The 25360-nt window shown below is 45.8% G+C and overlaps 2 protein-coding genes across 37 annotated transcripts in view; both read right to left on the bottom strand.

Annotated features, from left to right (window-relative positions):
• The window catches only part of TRIT1 (tRNA isopentenyltransferase 1), a 57533-nt gene extending 36804 nt beyond the window's left edge, over nucleotides 1-20729 (bottom strand). The window contains exon 1 of one of the 5 annotated variants that reach the window (XR_012005310.1): nucleotides 10458-10655. Coding sequence is in view for 3 of the 5 variants with exons in the window: in XM_072771763.1 (XP_072627864.1) it covers nucleotides 10458-10631 (174 nt within the window). In the remaining 2 variants the exon portion in view is untranslated. Of the gene's footprint in view, nucleotides 1-10219; nucleotides 10328-10457; nucleotides 10656-20602 lie in introns of those variants that run through there. The other 4 variants (XM_072771765.1, XM_072771763.1, XM_072771766.1 and 1 more) reach the window with 4 other exon arrangements.
• The window catches only part of MYCL (MYCL proto-oncogene, bHLH transcription factor), a 100728-nt gene continuing 95658 nt past the window's right edge, over nucleotides 20291-25360 (bottom strand). For all 32 annotated transcript variants that reach the window (XM_072771776.1, XM_072771770.1, XM_072771775.1 and 29 more), the window contains one exon: nucleotides 20291-22861. In XM_072771776.1, coding sequence (XP_072627877.1) covers nucleotides 22266-22861 — 596 coding nt within the window. In that variant the 3' untranslated portion in view covers nucleotides 20291-22265. The remainder of the gene's footprint in view (nucleotides 22862-25360) is intronic.

Raw genomic sequence — 25360 nt, 5'->3', positions numbered from 1 at the left:
CTGATACAATGTAATGAAAAGGGTACTTCACCTCTGTGCTGTGCTTTCCTAAAATCTGTAATGCCAGTGTAATAATGAGAAACCATTAGACAAACTCAAATTAAGTAACATTCTACAGAATATCTGACCAGTACCCTTCAAAAGTATCAAAGTCATATACTGGAAAAGCCTGAGAAACTTACAGATTGGAGAAGCCCAAGGATACAAGATGACTAAAGGCAATGTGGGACCCTAGATGGGATCCTGAAACAGAAGATATTAGTAGAAAAACTGATGAAATCCAAACAAATCTACAGTTAACAATACTATACCTATGTCAATTTATTAATTTTGACAAACGTACCAAGATGATAGAAGCTGCTAATTTTATTTTATTTTTTTTAATTTTTATTTATTTATGATAGTCACACAGAGAGAGAGAGACACAGGCAGAGGGAGAAGCAGGCTCCATGCACCGGGAGCCCGACGTGGGATTCGATCCCGGGTCTCCAGGATCGCGCCCTGGGCCAAAGGCAGGCGCCAAACCACTGTGCCACCCAGGGATCCCTAATTTTATTTTTTTTAAAGATCTTATTTATTTATTTATTTATTATTTATTCATGAGAGATAAAGAGAGAAGCAGAGGGAGAAGCAGACTCCACACAATGAACCCAATGTGGGACTCAATCCCGAGACTCCGGGATCATGCCCTGAGGCAAACAAAGGCAAACACTCAACCGCTGAGCCACCCAGGCATCCCTAAGATGCTAATTTTAGAAGCTAGGTGAAGGATATACAAGAACTTTCTGTACTATCTTTGAAACTCTTGTATAAATCTATAATACTTCAACAATTACTATTACAATTACCTCCTCCCCAGTTTTTACAACCAAAAATGTCTCCAGAAATTGCAAATGTGCCCTGGGGGGGGGCAAAATGACCCCAGATTGAGACCACTGATGTACATACATTAACACATAAAGATATCCATAACATATTGTTGGGGGGGGAGCGGATACAGAATAATATGAAATGTAAACAAATAATAATAATATGAAATATGAGTCAATTTATGTAAAAACATACACACATGGATGAACCTTGAGGACATTATGCTAAGTAAAATAAGCCAGTCACAAAAGAGACAGATATTGTATGATTCTACTTATGTGCGGTACTTAAGAACAGTCAAAATCATAGACATAGAAAGTAGAATGGTGGTTACCAAGGGCTGGGAAAAAGGAGGAATGGGGAGGTATTGTTTAATGAGTATAGAGTTTCAATTTTACAAGACGAAAAGAATTACGGACATAAAAAAAAAAGAATTATGGACGTAGATGGTGATGATGGTTACAACGGCATTACAAATGTATTTAATACCACTGAACTGTACACTTAAAAATGGTTAAGATAGAAGTGCCTGGCTGGCTCAGTCAGTACAGCATGTAACTCTTGATTTCAGGGTCTGAATTTGAGCCTAACATCAGCTGTAGAGTTCACTTTAAAAAATGGTTAAGGTGGTAAATTTTATGTGTATTTTACCAAAATAAAATCGGAGGAAAAAAAACACGTAAACAGATGTTCATAAATACACAGACAAATGTGTGAAAGAATGTACACCAACATGTTAAAATGTTTATCTCTGGATGCTAAGACTATGGTGATATTTCCTTTGTACTTTTCTGTGTTAATTTGCATTTTTTTCAGGAAGCATGTCTTTCTTTCTAAACATCAAAAGGCTTTGTTCTCTATCATTTTTTCTCATAAAAACTTCCATTTCGGGATCCCTGGGTGGCACAGCGGTTTAGCGCCTGCCTTTGGCCCAGGGCGCGATCCTGGAGACCCGGGATCGAGTCCCACGTCGGGCTCCCGGTGCATGGAGCCTGCTTCTCCCTCTGCCTGTGTCTCTGCCTCTCTCTCTCTCTCTCTCTGTGTGTGTGTGTGACTATCATAAATAAAAATAAATAAATAAATAAATAAAAATTAAAAAAATAAAAATGTTAAAAAAATAAAAAAACTTCCATTTCAATAACCAAAATCCTATTGATTCTGTCTCCAAAATGTCAAAATGGTTCCTCTTCTTCTCAGCCACAGTTCAACTCCAGCCCCTCTCACCCAGGCCAATGTAACTGAATCCTAAGCTGTTTATCCCTCTCTAACCCATTCTCTAACCAGAGTTACCCAATGAAACACATTTACTAACACTCCCATAGTTAACACACACACACACACACCCGCATTCCTTTCAAAGGCCTCTACAGTTTGTTCACAGGGTCCTTTATTTTTAGTTTCACCTCCTACTACTGTCCCTCAAGTATCCTCTATACCAGATAATTGCTGGTCACTCCTTGAAAACACACCATACACTTTTATTTTTCCATTACTTTGTTCATGCTATTCTTTTGTCAGGCAGGAATAGTCTTCCTCCTCTGCCAAATAAAATGTATACAGTGGTACAGAGGAAAAACTGGGATGCAGAATGAATGGACAAATAAGTAAGAGGAGGTGGAGGAAAAAAGCATAGAATAGTACAGAGGTGAGGGTTCAAGAAAGTAATTTTCTGTAGGGCTGAGATAATAGTGCCTACCTCACAAGGCGGTGGTGAAGGGATTAAATGAGATAATACGTGTCAAACTTTTAGAACAGTACCTGGCATATATACTATTATTGTTTTCTATGCTGTTATTATGATGACGAGGATTATTCATGGTATAATGGTTAACAGCTTGAACTCTGGATGCCACAATGAGGAAGGGGCAGAACCAGTGCCCCAAAGGTAAGTAATGAGGCAAACAGGACTCCAGTTTGATTCAAATTTATCTAAAAAATTCAAACTACACAAGAAAACAAAACCAATTTGGTTAAGCCACATACAAGTACATACAAATCACATAGGGCAATTCCTGTATATCCCAAATAACATTTACCCCTTGAACGTATATTCCCTTTATTTTTTAAAGATTATTTATTTATTTATTCATGAGACACAGAGAGAGAGAGAGAGAGGCAGAGAGAGAAGCAGGCTCCATGCAGGGAGCCTGGTGTGGGACTCGATCCCGGAACTCCAGGATCACGCCCTGGGCTGAAGGCAGTGCTAAACCACTGAGCCACCTGGGCTCCCCCAAATATATTCCTTTTAAAGAAGAGCTGTGGGATCCCTGGGTGGCGCAGCGGTTTAGTGCCTGCCTTTGGCCCAGGGCATGATCCTGGAGACCCGGGATCGAATCCCACGTCGGGCTCCCGGTGCATGGAGCCTGCTTCTCCCTCTGCCTGTGTCTCTGCCTCTCTCTCTCTCTCACTGTGTGGCTATCATAAATAAATAAAATAAAATAAAAAATTTAAAAAAAATAATAAAATAAAAAATAAAGAAGAGCTGTTTCAACACCCTGCCCCAGGCACTGAAGCATCAGAGCACCATCTTCTCCTCACACATGTGAACCTACAAGTCCCATCTGTGCTCTCCTATGGTTTCTCATTTGGCCAGTAGTGACTTCTCTTTCCTCACATAACATAGGATGTTTGATTCCACAGTTCTTTCCACAGCTGCGAGAAAGTGAATATACACATATATGAATAACCCACCCAGGCTTATTACCATAGCCTAAGGAAAACTAAACTCAGTGACAATGGAGGTGAACTAAGAGATCTAGAAATTCATAGTTTTTTTAAATATTTTATTTATTCATGAGAAACACAGAGAGAGAGGCAAGGCAGAGACACAGGCAGAGGGAGAAGCAGGCTCCATGGAGGAAGCCTGATGTAGGACTCAATCCCCGGACTCCAGAATCACACGCTGAGCCAAAGGCAGATGCTCAACCACTGAGCCACCCAGGCGTCCCGAAACCCATAGATTTTTTAGATGAGTCAAAAATTTTGAGATTTCCTTCTTAGCCTCTTGTCGGCCTCAGTCTTTTTTTTTTTTTTTTTTTTTAAGATCTCCTCTGTCAGTCATGGCAAATAGCCTCCAGATAGCTCCCATCTCTCCTGGTTAACAAGGTTTTTATGACTTTTATTTCATGTCCTAGTAAGCCACTGTGATCCACTCTCCCATCTCTCCTTTCATATCCCTCCCCCAAGCATCCCAGATCTCCCTTGAGCACTATCAGACAAACAAACAGTCCTTTGGTTTATATATTAATTAATTAATTAGATACTGCTGCTAAATTATATCCCAAAGCAGACAAAAAGAACCCAGAACTCCACATCTATTAGATGACACATAGCCTGCTCATAGCCAGACTGCCAAAAATCATTTGCTTCTCCTCTTGTAGGTTTAGACAAACACAAAGGGAACTGTGCTCCTATGTATGACTACTGCTTCTCCACAGGACTTGAAGAACTAAGGCATTAGAGATACTTCCTCTCTATAAACCCAAATAGAACACTTTGTTTATTTTTCTCTTGGCATATAGTTGGCAGTCTGTATTTCCAGGCAGTCATTGTACATCTTTTGGCAAGTGCCTTCATGTTTCTCAGTACAATGTTTCATCCAATGACTGAAGGCAATGCATTGTACCTTGAATTTACATGCCAAGAAAAAGACTCAGACTGAAAAGAAGACCTTCAGTATCATCTTCCTGCAATATATCAGACACTACACAGGAGTCACAAGACCCAGATCCAATTCCCAGGTGTACCAGTGTCTTGCATTGCGATCTCTAGCTTGCTCTTTAATCTTCTGGGCCTCAGTTTTTCCATCCTGGAAAACAGGGATTGCATTACCTGTCCCTCCTTAAATTTAGACTCTTACTGCTAACAATAGTTTCTATAATTTGTGAAATTGGGGTTTGGAAAAACTCAGAAAATTATTATTTTTTTAAAGATTGTATTTATTTATTCATGAGACACACACACAGAGGCAGAGACATAGGCAGAGGGAGAAGTAGGCTTCCTCTGGGGAGCCCATGTGGGACTCAATTCCAGGACCCCGGGATCATGACCTCAGCTGAAGGCAGACGCTCAACCACTGAGCCACCCAGGTGCCCCAAACTCAAATTAAATATTTGTATTTAATTTCTCACATTTGTCACAACTGCCATGCAGAAATTCAAAGCAGAATCCAGCAAGAGTCCCTAAACAAGTAATTCCTCAGAAAGTGTTTCTGATATCCCACTCAACAAATTAAGTGCTTGAGAATGGGAAGCAAGAAGCCAGGCAGGACCTTCGGATGCCACATGGCTACAAGAGCAAGTCATTATCTATCAGGCTCCATGACAATGTATTCACCCTAGACATCCTACCCTTAATACTCCACTGTGATTTTCCCTCAAAGAAGCTACCTCAATATTTAAAGCACTTACTTATTCAATGTTTACAAAAATAATCACTTTCCCTGGATGGGAACTGCCTCAACAGGGCTTGCCTTGAAATCACCCTACAGTCAAGGTAAGACAAAGATATAACAAAACAAGTACAAAGTGCAAGACAATTTAAGATTTAAAACAGTGTTTTATGAACTAGGGGTGGTGGAAGGGGAGGAGGGCAGGGGGTGGGGGTGAATGGGTGACAGGCACTGAGGGGGGCACTTGATGGGATGAGCACTGGGTGTTATTCTGTATGTTGGTAAACTGAACACCAATAAAAAATAAATTTATTTAAAAAATAATAATAAAACAGTGTTTTAGAATCCCTTTTGAGTTACTAATACACTTATGAAATACAAAATTCTGGACATCACCCAAAAGGGATTATTAAAATGCAAATACTTTTTTTAAAAGATCGACCTGGAACCTTGAAAGAACTAATTATCACACTTTGCATTTGGTCACTCCTTGTGTGGCTGTACAACAAAGTTTACTGCTCCAAGTAGGCTCTCCACAAGGCCAAGTTTCCCCTTTGTTTCAGTACACATTCTCTCCAGGTATCATTAAATTACTGACATTAAATATTTCTCTTAGCTGCAGCAAGTTTTATTCTCCTAAGCAATGCATCATGTAGCCACATTCACACTATGAATATTCACACTATGATTCACAATATGAATCCTAAAATACATTTTATATCCTACTCAAAATGTAGCACTCCTGTGAAAGAAGAGTCATACATATTAAATTAAGAAATACTCTCTAATGCCTGAACACTACTGCTCCTGCCCCATCTAAAGGGCAAGGCTTTGTGGGGATAAGGCAGCAAGCATGGAAAGTAAACACATATATTCAACTCCAGGTTTGCTACTTACTGGAAGACCTTACTGCAAAGCCTGTTTCCTTACCTGTGAAATGACAATATCTACCTTACAAGGTTGTTGTGAAAATAAAAAGCATCTGTAACTATTTTATAAACAAATTTGCTCTACAAATTTATTATTATCATTCTGCCTCTGTATTTATTCGAAATGGTTTCAAGGAGCTGGTAATACAACATTAAGAATGTCATTTTGTACACGTGAAACTAATATAACGCGTGTCATCCACTATACTTCAATTCTTTTTTTAAATGTCATTTTGTTCACATGGTTACCAAAAATTTTGAGTTAACCTCAAGTCAATGAAAAGCACCATCTCGCTCCTTCGGATAAAAAACAAGCAAAGCAGGTTAACAGGCATGTAAGCAAAGGTAGAAATGAAGAACTGTGTACAACCACATAAATGGGGCATAAGTACTTTATATCATTATTTGGACTGAAAACTAAAATCAAAGGTCAAAGTTTTCCAATGGAGACCAAGAGGTCAAATAGCCATGGTATAATCAAAACTAAACACAATCCATAGCCAGTTCAGAAAGCTCAATGATCTTCAAAGTGTTTTCCTACATTAATTCTCAAGGCATCCCTAAGATGAAAGAAATTTAAGTCTCTGAGTGCCTGGGTAGCTCACTGGTTGAGCCTCTGCCTTGGGCCCAGGGTGTGATCCTGGAGTCCTGGGATCGAGTCCCAAGTCAGGCTCCCCTGCTTCTCCCTCTGCCTGTGTGTCTGCCTCTCTCTCTCTGTCTCTCATGAATAAATAAATAAAAACTTAAAAAAAAAAATTTAAGTCTCATATTCCAGTTACTTACATAACCACAGGAAAAATCTGAATGGATCAAGATCTTTCTTCCTTCCTTTCCTTCCTTCCTTTCCTTCCTTCCTTCCTTTCCTTTCCTTTCCTTCCTTCCTTCCTTCCTTCCTTCCTTCCTTCCTTCCTTCCTTCCTTCCTTTCTTTCCTTCCTTCCTTTCCTTCCTTCCCTTCTTTCTTTCCTTCTTTCTTTCTTTCTTTCTTTCTTTCTCTCTCTCTCTCTCTCTCTCTCTCTCTCTCTCTTTCTTTCTTTCTTTCTTTCTTTCTTTCTTTCTTTCTTTCTTTTTTTTTTTTTTAGATTTTAAAGCAGAGAGAGAAGCAGGCTCCATGCAGGGAGCCCAATGTGGGACTCGATCCCAGGACTGGGATCATGCCCTGGGCTGAAGGCGGCGCTAAACCGCTGAGGCACCCAGGCTACCCTGGATCAAGATTTCAATAAGGCAAGTCAACAAATCTTTCATCAAATGTTAAGTAAGGTCCACCATATCACCAGTATGGCACAGTGTCCCACTGCCATGACCTATTTTACAGCCAACAAAACCTCTAGCAACCTCAACCTTATAGTACACAAACTACAAGTAAAGAAACACTTCTGAGAAATGAATAATAGCTATTACAACACTGTATACAACACTCATGATCAGAACCCACTAACTTACTTAAAAATAAATGTAAAACTAAGATGATTTACTGAGAACACTCTCCTGACATGGACGATATTTGGTATATGAGGAAAATGGGGAACAGGGAATAGTGGTGTGTTATTTTAAATAGGATGATCGGAGAAGGCCTCAGTAAGGTGACATGTGAATAAAGAAAGTGAGCCACATGGTTAAACAAGTTCCACCAGGCAAAGGTAGTAAGTGCAAGAATCCTGAAGCAGGGTCACATCTGTGGCACTCTCCACCCACCCAGTAGACTTTCCCCTTGAATGTCCTGCTGCCACTCCCACTGTGCTCTACAAAATCTTCCTGATGTCCAGGCTCACTATACTCTCCCAGGCATGTAAACCTGAATCCCAAGTCACATTGTGTGTATTCTTTCAGGAATCAGTGACCAACTCACTTTAACATAATAATACCTTCGAAAATATTACATCTTGGGGCGCCTGGGTGGCTCAGTCACTTAAGTGTCTGACTCTTGATTTCACCTCAGGTCATGATCTCAGGGTCCTGGGATCAAGCACCACAGTGGGCTCCGCACTCAGTGAGCAGTCTACTTGAGATTCTCTCTCTCCCTCCCACCCCCACTCAAGAGTGTGTGCTCTCTTTCTCAAATAAATAAGTCTTTAAAAAAAAAAAAAAAAGTTACGGGGACAGCCCAGGTAGCTCAGCGGTTTAGCGCCGCCTTCAGTCCAGGCGGGATCCTGGAGACCCGGGATCGAGTCCCACATCAGGCTCCCTGCATGGAGCCTGCTTCTCCCTCTGCCTCTCTCTCTCTCTCTCTCATAAATAAATAAAAATCTTAAAAAAAAAAAGTTACATCTTTCCCTTCCCCTGCATTCCTAACACCCACTCCCAAATCCAATTCATTATGCATACTGTTCACAAAGGAATGCTTCTTACAGTCTTCATCACATTACTCATCCCCGATTCCATCCACAGTATCTACAATACCTAATGAACACCCTTCTTTCACTACCCTACATACACACTATGCCCACTTCACCTTCTAAATCTTCATTTGTGTTCCTTTCACATAACGCCTTTTCCTTCTCTCTTATCCGTCCAAACTTCTCACCCATCTTTCAAGTCCCTTTTCAGAGAGCTTTCCATGACTGACTACACCAGTCTTCACTGATTTCTCCCATCTCAGAAATTGTATGGCTTGCTATAAAATCTGACTTGTAGGGCAGCCTGGGTGGCTCAGCGGTTTAGTGCCTGCCTTCGGCCCAGGGCATAATCCTGGAGTCCCAGGATCGAGTCCCACGTCGGGCTCCCTGCATGGAGCCTGCTTCTCCCTCTGCCTGTGTCTCTGCCTCTCTCTCTCTCTCTCTCTGTGTGTCTCATTAATAAGTAAGTAAAATCTTAAAAAAAAAAAAAAAAAAGAGGGATCCCTGGGTGGCTCAGTGGTTTAGCACCCGCCTTTGGGCCTGGGCATGATCCTGGAGTCCTGGGATCAAATCCCACATCGGGCTTCCTGCATGGAGCCTGCTTCTCCCTCTGTCTTTGTCTCTGCCTCTCAATCTCTCACTCTCTGTCTCTCATGAATAAATAAAATCTTTTAAAAATTTTAAAAATTAAAAAAAAAAAAAAAAAAAAACTAATAAAGGTAGAAACCATGCCGCGGAGGTTTACAGGGTGTATAGCGTGAGGGGAAGGAATGCCCCTCCTCGCTTTAATACCCATCAGGTAGGTGCCGGACTCAGGGTCAGGCATTTCATATCAAGCACCTATATACTCTGTAAAAACCCATTAACTGAAAACTATCTTTAACAAATAGGGTTCCTCCATCAACGAGTTACCCAAAATGTCACCCACTCTCACCGCGAGCACAAATGCACCCAGGTGCTGCGGGTACTACACTCCCTTCTCGGCTTCCCTCTAACTCAAGGAAGAGGACAAAGCGGCCTGACTCCCAGCGGCCAACAGGTTAAACATCTCAATAAACCATTTACCAAGTGCCTGGCCCTGGCCTTCCTCAGGACCCTGCTCTTCATTTGAAAACTCCTGCTCTCACCTATCGAGCCCCAAGCCCTGTGAAGGAGGTGGCATTCCCCTTCCCACTTTACAGAGGCGCTTAAGCTCACGTGGCCGGCGGCAGATTCGGAACTAGAACGCAGGTCTCCTGAACATCCATGCACCCTGTTCCATTTCCCGCACGAGTCACTCACAGATGGGCCCCGACTGACACCCGCGTCGCCGAGTACCCTAAACAGCAAAAGCTCTGCAATGAGGGATCCCTGGGTGGCGCAGCGGTTTGGCGCCTGCCTTTGGCCCAGGGCGCAATCCTGGAGGCCCAGGATCGAATCCCACGTCAGGCTCCCGGTGCATGGAGCCTGCTTCTCCCTCTGCCTGTGTCTCTGCCTCCCTCTCTCTCTGTGACTATCATAAATAAATAAAAATTTAAAAAAAAAAAAAAAAAAAAAAAAAGCTCTGCAATGATTTTCATTCAACAGGTTACTTCCTGGACGCCCGTCAGCCTTGTAGGTTCAAGCGCCACCTCCTCGCGTACTCGCTCTGCGCCACGGGGAACGCCGGTCCCTCTCCCTAGGCGAATTCCCTCAAGCCGTCAACGGAGACAGTTACCTTCCAACAGCAACGTCGTGAGGCGTGAGGGGGAGGAGGGCTGACTCGATCGCCGGGCACTACGTCTGGCACATGGTGGGCATCTCCAGTCATGACGGGTTCCCTTCACTTACCCACTCCGCCCCACAAGCCTCGGGGTTCACCCACTCCCACCAGGCGACAGGGCATCCGCTCGACCTGAGGCGCCCGCAAATGGCCTCCGGGTTCCTCAGGCCCGGCGCTCGCCGCACCGTCATACCTGCATGGAGTCGGCGCTGACGATTTCGCCGCCGAGCCGCTGGCCTAGCTGCAACGCCAGGGTGGATTTGCCGGTGCCGGTGGCCCCGAGAATCACTACGAGAGGCAGCGTCCGCGGCAAGCCCCGGAGCCCAGAGCCCACAGAAACCGCTCGTGCAGCCGCCGCCGCCGCCATCTTGAAGACATCTGCGCTTGCGCGGAGCAGCTGTCCCCATGGCAACCGATAGTGCGCCGGCGCATCCCTAAGGCTCTGTGGGGGAGGGGAGGAGAGGCGAGGTGGGGGGAGCGAGACCTAGGTTTCCAAACTTGAGAGATTCCCGACTAGCTGGTGTCAGAGCCTCAGCTGTCACCTCTCTCTCTCTCTCTCTCTCTGTGAAGCAACTAATAATCAATGTATTCAAAAGATTGATTTTTTTCTTAAGATTTTATTTATTTATTCATGAGAGACAGAGAGAGAGAGAGAGGTAGAGACCCAGGCAGAGGGAGAAGCAGGCTCCATGCAGGGAGCCCGATGCGGGACTCGATCCCAGGTCTCCAGGATCACGCCCTGGGCTGAAGGCAGGGGCTACACCGCTGAGCCACCTGGGCTGCCCGAAAAGATTTTTAAGCTATGTCCTCTTAAATGCGGAACGGCAATTCTATCTCAAATCACTCTCAGTTCTTTTCTTCATGCCATTAATTACAATATAAAATTATATACTGATTTCTTGTGCATTGTCTGACTTCCGCCCCAGGCTGGTAGTTCCATAAAGGCAAGGAACAGGTTCTACCCAGCCATTGCTGAATCTCCAGTGCCTAGCAGAGCGTCCGATGGGGAAAAGACACCCAATAATTGTTAAACGGAGAGGAGAATGGTTTCCCTACCTAGCGCTGGAGCCAGTGAGCTAGAGGCGTGGTGTTTTCCAGGATCAGATCTGCCCAGTTCTCAGGCAAGGGCAGCCGCTCTAATGTTTTTATCCCAAAACGCAAACCCAGACATAATCAGAAGGCAGGACAAAATCTTCCATCTCTTTAGTGAAAGGATGCAAGAGATGGGTTGAGAACAGAGAAAAGTAAACAACCCTCAAAATAAGAGGGAAAATAAGGAAGGCAGAAAGGATAAAGGAGTGGTAACCCTCAGATTAAAGTACAGATCAGAGGCCTGAAATTCAGGAAACCCCACAACCTTTAAGAAAGGGCTTTGAAATCAGAGACCTGGGTTCAAATCCTAGATCTGCTACTTATCAGCTGCTGCATGACCTCACATAATTAACTTTACCTCTTAGCCTCACTTTTATCATTAATACCTCTCAGGATCGTCATAAGGATAAAATTCAAAAAAAGTACCTGTAGGGCACCTGGGTGGCTCAGTGGTTGAGCATCTGCCTTTGGCTCAGGGCGTGATCCCGGGATCCCACATCAGGTTCCCTGCATGGAGCCTGCTTCTCCCTCTGCCTATGTCTCTGCCTTTCTCTGTGTCTCTCATGAATAAATAAAATCTTAAAAAAAAAAAAAATAGTACCTGCTACAATACACTAGCACAGAACGACTACCATTTGTTGAACACGTATTATTATAATGGTAACACCCCATCTGCCTCCCTAAAGAGGTAAGAACAGCAGCCTAAGGGCAGAGAAATCTTCAGTACTGTGTAAAAGTACCCAAACATCTATTCTAGTAACCCCTTGTTAGCCAATTTAAGGGTTAATTTATTTCTCCCTGAGATTACTTGGCTGTGCCCAGCTCTCAGGTCATATCACCAGGATCCCTTGGGCCAGAGGAATTACCGCTGGAAGTTTAGAGCATATGTAGGCCTGCCTGGAATAACTGCCAATACATTTCTCAATCGCTTGGATCACTGCTGGCATAATGGCCACTTCTGCAGCCTGAACCTTGTAGCCACATGTATTGTTTGGAGTACATCAGAACCCAGAGTACCCTGTACCTCCTTTTCTCAATCCAGTCTGCTTTGATCAAAAGCCTGTTCTCGCCAATTTGTGGTACCCGCCTGGGGCTGGTTTTAAAATCAAGATGTGTGGCCATATATTGGCAGACACTCTCACATGATGGTTGTTAACTGTAGAGCCTTTGCCTGGAGACTTTCAGAGGGTACGGTTACCATGACAACCACTAGAAAGATGGCAGGCAGGAGAAATGATGCAAATAAAGCAAAAGGGAGCTAATTTCATGATGACAATCTGACCATGACAGAGTATGCTCACTCACAGATAGGAAAGCACTGTCCAAGTCATGACCAGGTGACTGTTACTAGAGAGAGCAAAAAAGAGGGGAGTGGAATTTACCACTGAGAGACCCAAAGAGGGAGAAGCTGGTTACCAAGGCAACTGGGGAGAAAGGAATGAAAAAATGGGGCTTCACCACAGCAGCAGAAAATTGCTTCTAGCCAAGCAACACGGGACTGTTGCTATAGAAACAAAGAGAACAGGGATCCTATAGACCATGGGGAGAATTATCACTGAAATGCTGAGCAGGAAAGACTCCTAAATCAGAATGGAGCCCATGGTCCAAAACAAGTCGGAGAAGTGAGAAAAACATCGTACCATTTCCATTTGTTTTAATTCTACCAATCCTGCCAAAAGAGAATGGGACCATATTTTTTAAATACCTTTAGGCTATTTCATTTGTACCTGTTTGTCTCCTAATGGTCTTCTGAACTCTAAATTATACTAATAGTTCCATTCAAGATAATTTGTAACTTGAAATCCTAATTGGTGAGTTTAAATTCAAGGGAAAATTGGGAAATGGAAGACTATGATCAAGAATTAATAAGAATTTATTTTAAAACAATATAAAACTCTCAGATGGGAAGCTTTTCAGGGCAATAAGGAGACAAAAGTTGAAAAAAATTGTTGAGAAAGATATTTGGAGGCACCTGGGTGGCTCAGTTGGTTGAGTGTCCCACTCTTGATTTCAGCTTATGTGATGATCTCAGGGTTGTGGGTTCAAGCCCCAGATCAGGTTCCTTGTTCAGCAGGGAGTCTGCTGGAGATTCTCCGTGACCCTCCCACCTTCCCTCCCTCTCTCTCTCTCTCAAATAAATAAATAAATCATAAGAAAAAAAAGAAAAGAAAGCTATTTGTAGTCATGCCCAGATATTAGCCCTGACCTCACTTCCCGCCCGCTTTTTAAGATTTTATTTATTTATTCATTCGTGAAACAAACACACACACACACACACACACACACACACACACAGAGGCAGAGACACAGGCAGAGGCAGAAGCAGGCTCCATGCAGGGAGCCCGATGTGAGACTTGATCCCGGGTCTTCGGGATCATGCCCTGAGCCAAAGGCAGGCGCCAAACCGCTGAGCCACCCAGGGATCCCCCCACTTCCCCTTTTGTGAAGCCAAATAGCAAACAGCTTTCAGTTATTCTGAAAGATAACTCAAGAAGAAAGGGAGTCTTTTACTTAAATTGTATATCTAGAGGTGGAAGATGAAGAAGCCCATTTCCCATACTCCACTGCTTATAGATTATTCGGGGTAAAGAAATTCTAATTGAAAAGGCAAAAATGCTGAGACAACTTCAGTTTCAGAAGAACATATCTAAAATGTAAGAATAAGGAACTAGGGATATTCAAATTACTTGGAGGGTAATAATCCTTGGTCTCCCCTACTAAAGTCCCCAGCCAGCCACCTCATCATTATCCCCCGTGTGTGCATGTGTTGTACGGTGTCTGTCTGTAGGACGGATGTATAGTCAGGCTGGACAACCTCTGCACCTGCCTCACCTTCTTTAGAAAATTGAGAGCAAAAAAAGAAAAAGAAAAAGAAAAGAAAATTGAGAGCATGGGACACCTGGGGGGCTCAGCAGTTAAGCATCTGCCTTCAGCCCAGGGCATGATCCTGGAATCCTGGGATCGAGTCCTGCATCAGGCTCTCTGCATGGAGCCTGCTTCTCCCTCTGCCTGTGTCTTTGCCTCTCTGTGTCTCACATGAATAAATAAATAAAATCTTAAAAAAAAATTGAGAGCAATACAGGGGGTGAAATAGGCATGGGAGCACGTCAAAAAAAGAGAAAGAGGGAAGTGCAGAGAGGCAAAGGTGATATCTGGGTGATAACCCAGTGTTCATTCTATTATTTCCTGTCCTCTATTTTAAATAATTTATATTTAAAAATTTTAGGGGCGCCTGGGTGGCTCAGTGGTTGAACGTCTGCCTTTGGCTCAAGTTGTGATTCCGGGGTCCTGGAATCGAGTCCCGCAGGATTCCCTGCAGGGAGTCTGCTTCTTCCTCTCCTGCTCCCCCAACTTGTGCTCTCTCTATCAAATAAATAAATCTCTGTCAAATAAATAAATAAAATCTTTTTTTTTTTAGATTTTATTTATTCATGAGAGACACACAGAGAGAGGCAGAGACAGACAGAGGGAGAAGCAGGGCCCCTGTGGGGAGCCCGATCCGGGACTCGATCCCAGGATCCCAGGATCATGACCTGAGCCAAAAGCAGATGCTCAACCACTGAGCCACCCAGGTGCCCCAGTAAATAAAATCTTTTTTAAAATGTTTAAAATATTTTTAGAAAAAAGGAGTATAGGGAGAAGGCTAAAGGTGAAGCCATTAGAGTGGAAGGGCCATCCACAGTGAAGCATCCAGAAAGCTCAAATGTTCAACATGGAAATCTAGAGGATGTTTTGATAGGACAGGAGGAGGAACATGCCACGGGAGGTCTGAAGCATGTTTCCCAGGCAAGAGAAGAAAGTTGAATTGAAGACAAACACTAGCTTTTTATGCAACCCTAGGTGCCTTTGCAGCCTGACCCCCATACTAATTACATATTCCAAATAGAATATATCCTGTGGGATTATCTCATGGTAAACTCGGAGCCTGCATCGATCTCCTAGGGCTGCCATAACACATTACCACAAACTGTGGGGCTTAAAACAACAGAAGTTTATTCTCCCACAGTTCTGGACCTCAGAAGCCCCAAATCCAGGGCTTGGCAGGGCCCCAGTCCCAAGCTTCCCTCTATGGAAGGATGCTTCGAGTGCCTCTTCTGGCTTCGAGTGGTTGCTGGCATCCCTTGGTTTGTGGCAGCATGACTCCAGTTCTGTCTCTGTCTTCAAATGGCCGTCTTCTCTGTGTGTGCCTCTGTCCAAATTTTTCCCTCCCTGGGACACCAGTCACTGGATTAGAATCCACCTTAATCCAGTATGACATCATCTTGATGACATCTGCAAATATCCTATTTCCAAATAAGGTCACATTCATGGGTTCTGGATAGACATGAGTTGGGTGAGGGACAAAATATGACCCAGCAGAGTGCCTGGGAGTAATCAGAATACTTTTTCATTGGTTGCTGTTTCCATTGGCGATTTGTCGATTCAAATTTGGGAGCTCAGAATTGCTCAAAACAAGTGAAGCTCCCCTCTCAAGGGAGTGGAGCTCATCATGTTATATGGTTTGTGTTACGCCCAAAGTAAAGTTATAGGGTTTTCTCCAGAGTCCATCAGAATGTTCTCAGAGGGAGCTCACTTCCCGTCTTCTCAGCTGTCTAAGAGGGCCTGCACACCCACAGCGAAGCCCTGAAGGCTATAAGGTCAGAGTGGGGGTCCTCTGTGTCCCTGTCCCTTCCCTTTCTCATGGCATGGCATGGCCGGTTGGGCCTTCATCATCTTTATATCCTCATGAGTCTCAAATCTGTACCTTCACTGCAAACCCCTTCCTAAAGCTTTAGTATCACATCCTCAACTTCCTGTTGGGTGCTCTGTTTTGTATGACCCCATCACCTCAAACCTCACGGTGTCCCAAACCACAGCCAGTTTCCTCCCCTGACTTCCCTATTTCAAAGGATCTCTGAGGATGTTTGCCAACCCAAGGGTCCTCTTAGAAATCCAGCTCAACTCCTGTTTTGCAAAAAATGAGACACCCAGAAGACAGCACATCAAACTGGATTCTTCCCCATTCCCAGATTCCATACAAACCTTCCCAGTTCCCCCATCCCGCACCCAAACTATTCCCTCAGCCTAGAATACCTTCCTCTTCTCCACTTAGCTAGATGCTGCAGGGACTTCTAGTTCCAGTTACAGTCACACTATCCCCAACAAGAACTTTCTTAATGACTCCAAACAAAGTGCTCTCTTCCCCTTTGAGGCTTGTAGCTCTTGCCTGAGACATATAGTGTCTTATCTCGTGATTGTGTTCACACGCTTATAAACTTCCACGAGGAACCTAGCTTCATATATCACTGCTCTCACGCTGTGGCGGGCACCATGCTAAGTGTTTTACATATAATTACCTGCTTAATCTTTACAACAGTGCTATGTGGTAGGTATTAATATTATACCCATTTCAGGGAAGGAAACTACTAGGACTCAGGGAGGTTGAGTGATTTGCCCAACGTCACACAGGTAGTAACTCCAAGTCCCCATTCTTTTTTTTTTTTTTAATTAATGAGAGACACACAGAGAGAGGCAGAGACACAGGCAGAGGGAGAAGCAGGCTCCATGCAGGGAGCCCGACTTGGGACTCGATCCCAGGACTCCAGGATCACACCCTGGGCCAAAGGTAGACACTCAACTGCTGAGCCACCCAAGGATCCCCAAAATCCCCGTTCTTAACCATTATACTATGCCATCAAACCACCTTCTGTGGCTATTCTTCTTTAATCTCCAAAGGACCTGGCCCCAACTTCTCATTCCAAAGTTCTTCTAAGTGTGACCTCAGGATTCCCCTCCCTGCTTGCTTGTAGATTCCTGGCTCTGACCTACTGTATCAGGTTGGGGCGGGTAGATTCTCAATGCACACTCATGTTTAAGAGTCACTGCCTGAACAAAACAGGCATTTGAAAAAAAAAACAAAAACAAACAAACAAAAAAAAACCAGGCATTTGAGGGTTTAACTGGCTAAATGGGATCAGTTGACTCTGGCTCAGTTTGACGTTACCACACTGCCCAGTAAGGACACATGGAAGGCCCATCCATGCAACACCATCACAGACTCATGGCTCCTGCCTGCTGTGGGTCATGGGATGCTGTGGGCCAGCCAGAAGCTCAGGTCGTGCCCACCATTCCCCCTGTGCCCTAGCTCGGGCTCCCCAGATGACTAAGTACTCATGCTCAGAAGATTCCTTATTTCACCAACCACTTCTATCACTTTTCAAATATGACTAATCTGTATTAGCAAGGTGTGGCTTGCTACATGGTTTGAATTACACTAATCATTTACTGAGCACTTACTATTGCTCATAACAACCCCACAACACCCCAGCTATTATTTAGAGCTGTTTTACAGAGAAGGTAATAATTTGCCCAAGGTGGTGGCAAAGGTGCAGCTGGGAAATGTGGAGCCCGATTTGGAACTCAGATCTGCTGGGTGTGGGAGACCAGTTATCCATACCACCTCTCACAAGTTTAAAGGCAATCCAACACTTCCTGGGCACCTACCGGGCCCCTGGCACTGGGGCTAATTATTTAATAATAACTCATCTGATTAGTGACTTTAAGAACATATTTACATTTCCCGGTCCAAAGAATGGAAACGTGAATACAGTTGATCCCTTTGGCAGTAGTTCCAAATAAAGACATTAATAAGAGCTGCCCACCAGGCTTAAAGTAGAAATGCTCACACCCCGCTGGAGCTTCGCTGACACATTTAGACACCTCGCCTCTCCTCCCCAGTCACCCACTCATCAATCATCTTCCAACTTGCTAGCTTATCCTCAGAAAGGAACTTCTTTCTCACTCCCTCCTATCACCTTCCAGAGCAATAAAGTCATCCCCATCCTCTCCTCCTCCTTCCAAAAGTGAGTATTCTGGAATATCCTCATCCCGGGAGCACTTTAGACAAATTCAGCACATCTAAAATAGTTCAACCTGTCTCAGTGCCCCCAAAATAGCTTCCCACAGGGGTGGGAATTAGCACACGCATTGGTCTTTTATTGTTTAACCTTTCTTTCCTACACTAAGGGTGGCTTTGCAGCTGACCCTTATTGTCCATACGTGTGTCCTGGAGTCGGGTTCGTGGTTCCTTAGGTGTACTCTTCCGAGTCAAATCTAATTTGTAGGAATTGTTCTCCGAAATCCAGGAATAAACTCCCTGACTATTTTCAGACAAAGATAGAGGTAGGAGTCTGTAAGAAATGAGCTAGGAAGGAGCTTAAAATACTTCACATTCCAGAAACACCCTCCCTTCCCCCCAGGAGATGGCTTTATTCCCACTCCTTTCTCAGCAGAGTTGGACGAGGAGGAGCTGAAGCTTGGAGACAGCCGGCTGGCACTAGCAGGTGTGGGCTTAGACAAATGATTTCAATGTCTCTGAGCTTCAGTTTGCTCATCTGTGAAATGGGGCCGATGCCACCCGGTTCTCTAGGTTATCATGAGAATTAAGATACGTAAAACAATTAACACCAGTACCCCTACCTAGGAGTCCCTACTATTTTACCGAGGGCCTAGGGATTCATCCCAGACTAGGAAAGGGAGAGAAGTCCTACGTGTTCATCTCTTGATAAATGGCTGGGGATGGGGATGACTTTATTGCTCTGGAAGGTGATAGGAGGGAGTGAGAAAGAAGAAGGAGGAGTATCCTGGGCACAGAGTGACTAGCACTAGAAGAGGGAATTGGGAGTTTTCAGATTCCCAGCAATGCACATCTCTACACTAGGTTTGGTGACTGAGAGAGGTAGTGGGGATGGAGTGGAAAGCTTACCTGCCGGGAGAATGGGTTTGGGACTCTGATTTTGTTCTGGGACCTTGAGCAAAAATCCGCTCTGGTCCCTGTGGCAGAGGTGGTGTACTTACACAGTGTGATGAGGCTCCCTCTGCCAACGTGAGGGCTTTAGGGTAGCTTTTGGACTCTACTCAGGCTCCCCGATGACAGAGGGAGAACAGGCAGGCGTTACCAACCAAGTCTGAGCTGTAAGGAAGAATTGGCTGAGGCAAAGTGGCCTCCCTCCGCCATGATGCTCATGGCCTTTCCCAACAGCAACTGTTGGCCTGTCCCAGTCCCAGAGGGGCCTCTCTGGCCTAACCAGGACTGACCCACCCAGCCCACAGACGTGGCCCAGTGACTGGTCATGGAACATTGGCTCCACTTCATCCCAATAAGTGGCCGGCACCATGGTCCCGAGGAGGGACGATTGCAACAGGCAGTTAAGTGCTGGAATTTCATGCTTACCTCCTCCACACACCCCATGCTAACAAAGGCTGGCATTACTAGGCCGTGATGAAGACCTGTGGCTGTGGAGATAGGCAAAAGGGGGTTTCAATCCTAACTCATTTACTAGTGGAGTAACTTTGGGCTGTTTTGTTTTCACTCTTAGAACCTCAGTCTCGGGGAACCTGGATGGTTCAGCATCTGCCTTCGGCTCAGGGCATGATCCTGGGGTCCTATGATGAAGCCCCATGTCAAGGTCCCTGCTCAGTAGGGAGTCTGCTTCTCCCTTTCCCCTTGCCCCTCCTCACTGCTATGCTCGCACTCTCTCTTTCTCTCTCTCAAATAAATAAATATCTAAAAAAAAAAAAAGAGGTCTACTACTTCATTAATACCTGCCAACCTCCTGTGTAGTAGTGTTTATCCCCATTTTATGACAAGGAAACTAGGGGTCAGAGAGGTAAAGCTAAAAGGCACAGAAGAAGTTAAGTAGTGGAACTGGGATTTCAAACCTTCTGAAGTACAAATTCAGCACTCTGTGCAATTCACAAAAGAATTTCATGTTCACCAAGTACACAACCTACATTGTTTAGACATGTCTGAAATGGCATTTCAGGAACCCAAAGTGGAATGACCTGGTTGGCAACATGGTTAGAAAAATGCAACCCTCCGGATCACTGGTGGTTACCCTGAAATAGTTTTCCTTGGCTTAGGGGGACTTGGCATAAGGTGCCCCCACTCTGACATGTTTGAGGAATCTTTTATTAGAAGTCCCAGAAGGCAACATTTTAAAATCAGGCAATTGATAATCACAACAAATTCAAAATTTCAGGTAAACTTGCCTTTCAAAATAAATCAGACTCTTGCAACATGAGAATTGCCCAAGAGTTTTTTTCTTGTACAAAAACAACACCACTTTGCAAAAGGCATACAAAAATACAGTATTAAAAAAAAAAAAAACCCACAAATAAAACAAACCATTGCTCCCAATCTAAGACCCAACAGCAGCTTATAAAACACAAGCTATTCGGGTGATACATCAGTAACCTACATCCCACCTGTTCTCCAAAGACAGTTCCAGAAGTCAGTTGGCTCCCGAAAACCATACTCCAGAAGGTAGAGAGGTTTTTTCCAAACTTCCGCTGGGGTTCTCCGAGGCGAGGAAGCAACCTCAGAAACAGACCATTGTGCCTAAGTTTGGAAGTAGCAGCTGGCTCTCCAGACCCCCCAAGAGTGCTCCACCATCCTCCCCTCCTCCACTTATAAAACCACAGCCAGTAGGCACCTGCTGCCCTGGGCAGAGTTCTGGAGGGGCTGATCTTTCTTCCAGGCCAGGCTTAGGGGCTGCTGAGCTTGGCCCATAGGACACCTGTTGGGTTGGATGCCTTTCCAGACTGGAGGCGGCACCTGGAATCCACTTGGAGGTACCAGGTTCACCTGGGGCAAAATCCATGGTCAGCTAAGCAGAGCTTCTGGAAGCTCCTTTAAAACCCACCAGGAAACCAGTCCACCTTCTGGAGCCCTGGATGAGTCCCAGCAACTCTCCTAGCAAGAACTCCAGTAAGGCCCAGACTCTGGGAAAGAGATCTGACTCATGTCAGGCTGGCAAGGGGCCAGAGGGTAGCTGCAAAGCCAGCAAGCAAGCTCCTTGGAGTTGCCCTAGAAGGACAGCCTGCATGGTTCTAGTAGAACTTCAAACTTACCAGTCAGGTTCTGAGATGAGAGGGAAGTGGGAAAGAGGAAGTGGTATAGTTCTCCCTCTGAGGTGCCTGACATCTGCCTGGAGGAAAGATTCCAAACTGGAAAACACCTGGGCAGATAACAAGTTCACAGCCAGGACTCCAAGCCTTCCCCAGGCCACAGTCTAGTAGGACCCATTTCCCAGTGTCTTGGGGAAATATTTCTGACCTTGGGAAAGGGGTGCTGGAGAGCCCATTGCATAACAAAGGCAGAAGGAAACAAAAAAGTCCCTTGTGAGGACAGAATGCTTTCTCCCTCAGAGGAAAGGGCCCAGAGGGCTTCAGGAGACAAAGAATTTAGAGGTCAAGCTCTTTTAAATGTTCTCAAGGTCGCAGCATTGAGAGTGGGAGGAGGGGTGTTGGCTAACATCATTATATATATATTAAAGGTTTCCAACTCCTCAGCTACTGTAAAGTGTCTGTCAGTGAGGTAACGGTCCATGTTGATCAAGTCTGTGAGCTTGTCTTCACCCCAGATAGCTCGTGTGTCTCCTGGAAAGAAGAGCCTCAGGGAGGACGTCCGGGCCCAGCTGTCCTAGCGTCACCCCAGAGACACCAGCGGGAGCATCCTTTCCCAGCCTCAAGCTCATCCGGAGTGTGAGATTTCATGCAGGCTGGAGCCCCCCGACAACGTCCACCACCTGTTGCATAGCATCTGTCAGGCTTTTCTTCCGAGCTAGTGAGCTAGGCCGACCCCAAGTCTCCTCGGTCAGCTGCCTGCCTGAGAAGCCAAAGGCGCCAGAGAAGACCCAGTGCTCCTGGGAGTCAGGGAGGAGGGAGAGCTGGGTTTCAGGGTTCCCAAGAACGCGAGCCCTGCCTTGGAGGGCATGCCCTGCCTCCCCTAAGGCCGCACCACCTTCTGGAATGTACAGTTCCGACTGTCCCTCCATAATCCAAATGTGCAAATTACTAAGGGGGAGAAGGAAGGTTAGAAAATAAACTCAGGTCTCTGTAAGACAGAGCAGTCAGGCTTTTTGGTCACCTAGTAGCCACTGAGGTAGGCAATTCTCTTCTGCAGTTGCTGCTGCCGGCATCGGAGCTGCCTTTTTTCCGTGGCCATCCTCTTCTCGGCCCCCACCAGGGCTTGCAAGTACTCCAAGGCCTTGCTCAGGATCACCACCTTGGGGGCCTTGGAGCAGCTGGCCAGGGTGGGGACCTGGTCCCTCAAGGCCAGGAACCTAGAACGGAGGTCGTTCCGCCTTTTGCGCTCCAGGAAGTTGTGGTTCTTCCTCTTGGTCACATCCTCGGTGTCAGAACTGCCAGGTTTGGGGTGGCAGGACTGGGGAGCCTCGCTTTCTACGGGGGGGCGACTCACAGTCTCTTCATCCACTTCTTCCTTTTCCTCTGGGGCGTCTCTCTCCAGAGCCTCTTCTTGGGGACCTCTCTCTGGAGCCCCCCCTTGGGAACAGCTTTCTGGAGGAAAGCGGGCGGCGTAGTTGTGCTGTTGCTGGTGGATGGAGATGTGGAAGTGCTTCATGCAGGGGTCCAAAGGGTCCGCCCGCACCGTGATGGTGACCGGCTTCCGTACACCCAGGGACTGTCTCTTCTCCACTGTCACGACGTCTATTTCTTCACCCTCTGTCCAAGAAGAGAGATCCAGAGAAGAAACACACCCCATGAGAAACACACACCCGCACACGCACACACACACACCCTATGCTGGGGCTTGGGAAAGGAGATGACATTTCGCTCACTTAGTTATAAACGGATCCAAGTGAGGAGCAAGACAACGGATTCATTTGTAACGGGGTAAGGGCAGCGGGAAGGAAAGAAGGGGGAAGAAGCAAGAAGGAAAATATTCTCCAATTTCCTTTTGCACAGCAAGGCTTAGATAAGAACAAAAGGCAGACCCAAGCCAACAGCCCCCAGTCCGCCCAGGAGCTCCCCTCCCCCACGGAGGGGATGGAGAGAAAGAGCTACCGGCCTGGGACAAAGTTTAGCTGTAAAGATCTTCCCCCGTCGGGCTCTTTCATGCCCCATCAGAATTGTAAATGAGGGGTCTGTGGGCAGAGCTGCCCTTTGTTCCGGCCCAGCACAGTCTGCACTTGGGGAATTGTTACTTTTCACAAGTTATAAATCCTATTATTCCCCTACCTCTCTATTCTGCTATCCTTTCAGCTGAGGACTCCGAGAAGGGAGGGCAACAAGCCATCCCTCCTCACCCACGGGGGTGGGGGACGGGTCTCCCTCAGGAGCATTTTGCTCCTGGTTTCAATGGGTTTCTAGTCATCCATCATTTATAGGTCGCCTGCCCCACCCCCTTCCCTGGACCAGAAGGGGGTTGGATTTTGCAATCGCCTGTCTGCAAAAGCTGCTGGAACTTCACAAAGATACAAGCGACCATTTCCTAGCGACCTGTGCCGGGGGAGGGGGAGGGGCAGGGAACTGAGCAGCAACAGAACGTCCTGGTGGGAGGGCCAAGACACCAGAGGCCTGGGGACGCCTGGAAATGCCCCCCGTCATCCCTTGGCTCAAAGGTGTCTCAGGCTACTCAACCCCGGAGAGGGGCGGTTAGGGGAAAGCCTTCCTGATTCGCACATATTGCAGCCCCCACATAGAAGGAGGCCACCCGAATGCATCGCGGCCTGACCACAGAAGCGCCCAGTTCTGGGCCTCTTTTGCATATCAGGATGGTTGAGCCCCTTTGTCAGGAAGGCTTCCATTGTGTGGACAATCGCATTATTTCTCCATTAATAAAACCTGACCATTCAGCCCTCCTGACCACGAGGCCCGGGATTGGCTGGCTGAGCTGTGTTTGGAATGCCGTCTCACCCGGCCCCTGGCCCCCATTGGCTGAGCCCCGCCGTCAGTCACTCTCCCCGCCCCCCCCCTCATTGTTTGCAATCTGTTGCATTTTGTTCTGGGCCATGTGGCCTGTGAGTGAACCAGGAGCTTGCGAACAGGTTCAGGTTAAAGGGCAAGTCAGAAAATGATTCAGGAGGCTTCCCCACATCCCAAACCTTTTAATAGTTCAGTGTTAAAACCTCATAGCCCGTAAGGTTCTGCCTAAGGAAGCAATAACGGAAGATACCATTCTTTTCAGAGATGGTCTAACTCTACCCAGACAAGGAAATGGCCTCAGCTGGATAATCAAGTTCAACCCTCTCGTGTGCAGAAGGGGAAACTGAGATCCAGATCAGCCATGTCCGCATATCACCTTTGTAATGTTCTGGATCTCAAACTAAAGATCTCCAAACTCCCCCAAACAATGCTCTTTGCACTCTACCACTCCACCAAGCTTTTGTAGAGATACATCTTTATTGGTTTCTTGATCTCAAAACTCCCGTTGCAGCCATTAAACAAACACAAGCTCTTGGTGTTGAAAGCAGGCAGGTTAAAAATGACCTTAACACAGTGGACCGAAAAAATTGACTTTTAATTTCTTGTTATCCTTATTTTTCCCCTCAAGTGTATGACAACTTCCATACCCACTCCCCAGTTCCCTCTCAAACAGTCACGTAAAAGTGATTCTTAAAAGCTACGGTGAGTTTTCTAGGTCCTGATTTACCTGATGCTAGTCAGTGGCACGCTATTAAAGCACCCTCTCCGGTCTCTCTCATGGGTAGAGATTTAAGAGGCTAGGCTAAGAACGACATAGTTTGGTGGCACAGGATGCTCAAAGTCGGCCCTTAGGTTTAAATTTGCATCCAAGGGTGGAGGAGGAGGCTGGAGTTTCAGATCTGGGACCCCAGCATCTGGCTCAGAGCTTGGTACCAAGTAGGGACCAGTGAACATTTGTTGAATGCAAGGAAGCCGCTACACAGAACCACAGGTCAAATTAGGAAGGTACTAGAGGTTGCTCTTCCTACTCGGGCCAAAGCAACAAAGCAAGATGTAGCCCTTTTCGGATAAGCTACCATGAAGACCCTGGAAACATGGAGGAAATGCCTGGTTGCAAATGGACCCTTGGGCCAAAGAAGATGGGGCTCACTTCTGGTGATTTCCCGTTTCTAAGCCTCAGTTTTTCCAGCTGTTAATGGGGAGCGTTCGTTGCTCTGCTGCCTGTCTGGTGGGTGATTGTGTGGGGCACTGGTGGTAAAGGGTGGGAGGTGCAAGTGTGTGTGTGTGGGGGGGCAT

The sequence above is a fragment of the Canis lupus genome, chromosome 13 (genome assembly GCF_048164855.1).
Source record: "Canis lupus baileyi chromosome 13, mCanLup2.hap1, whole genome shotgun sequence".
Classification (NCBI taxonomy): domain Eukaryota; kingdom Metazoa; phylum Chordata; class Mammalia; order Carnivora; family Canidae; genus Canis; species Canis lupus.
Note: the sequence above shows the minus strand (reverse complement) of the source record. Positions and strands in the feature narration are given on the sequence as shown.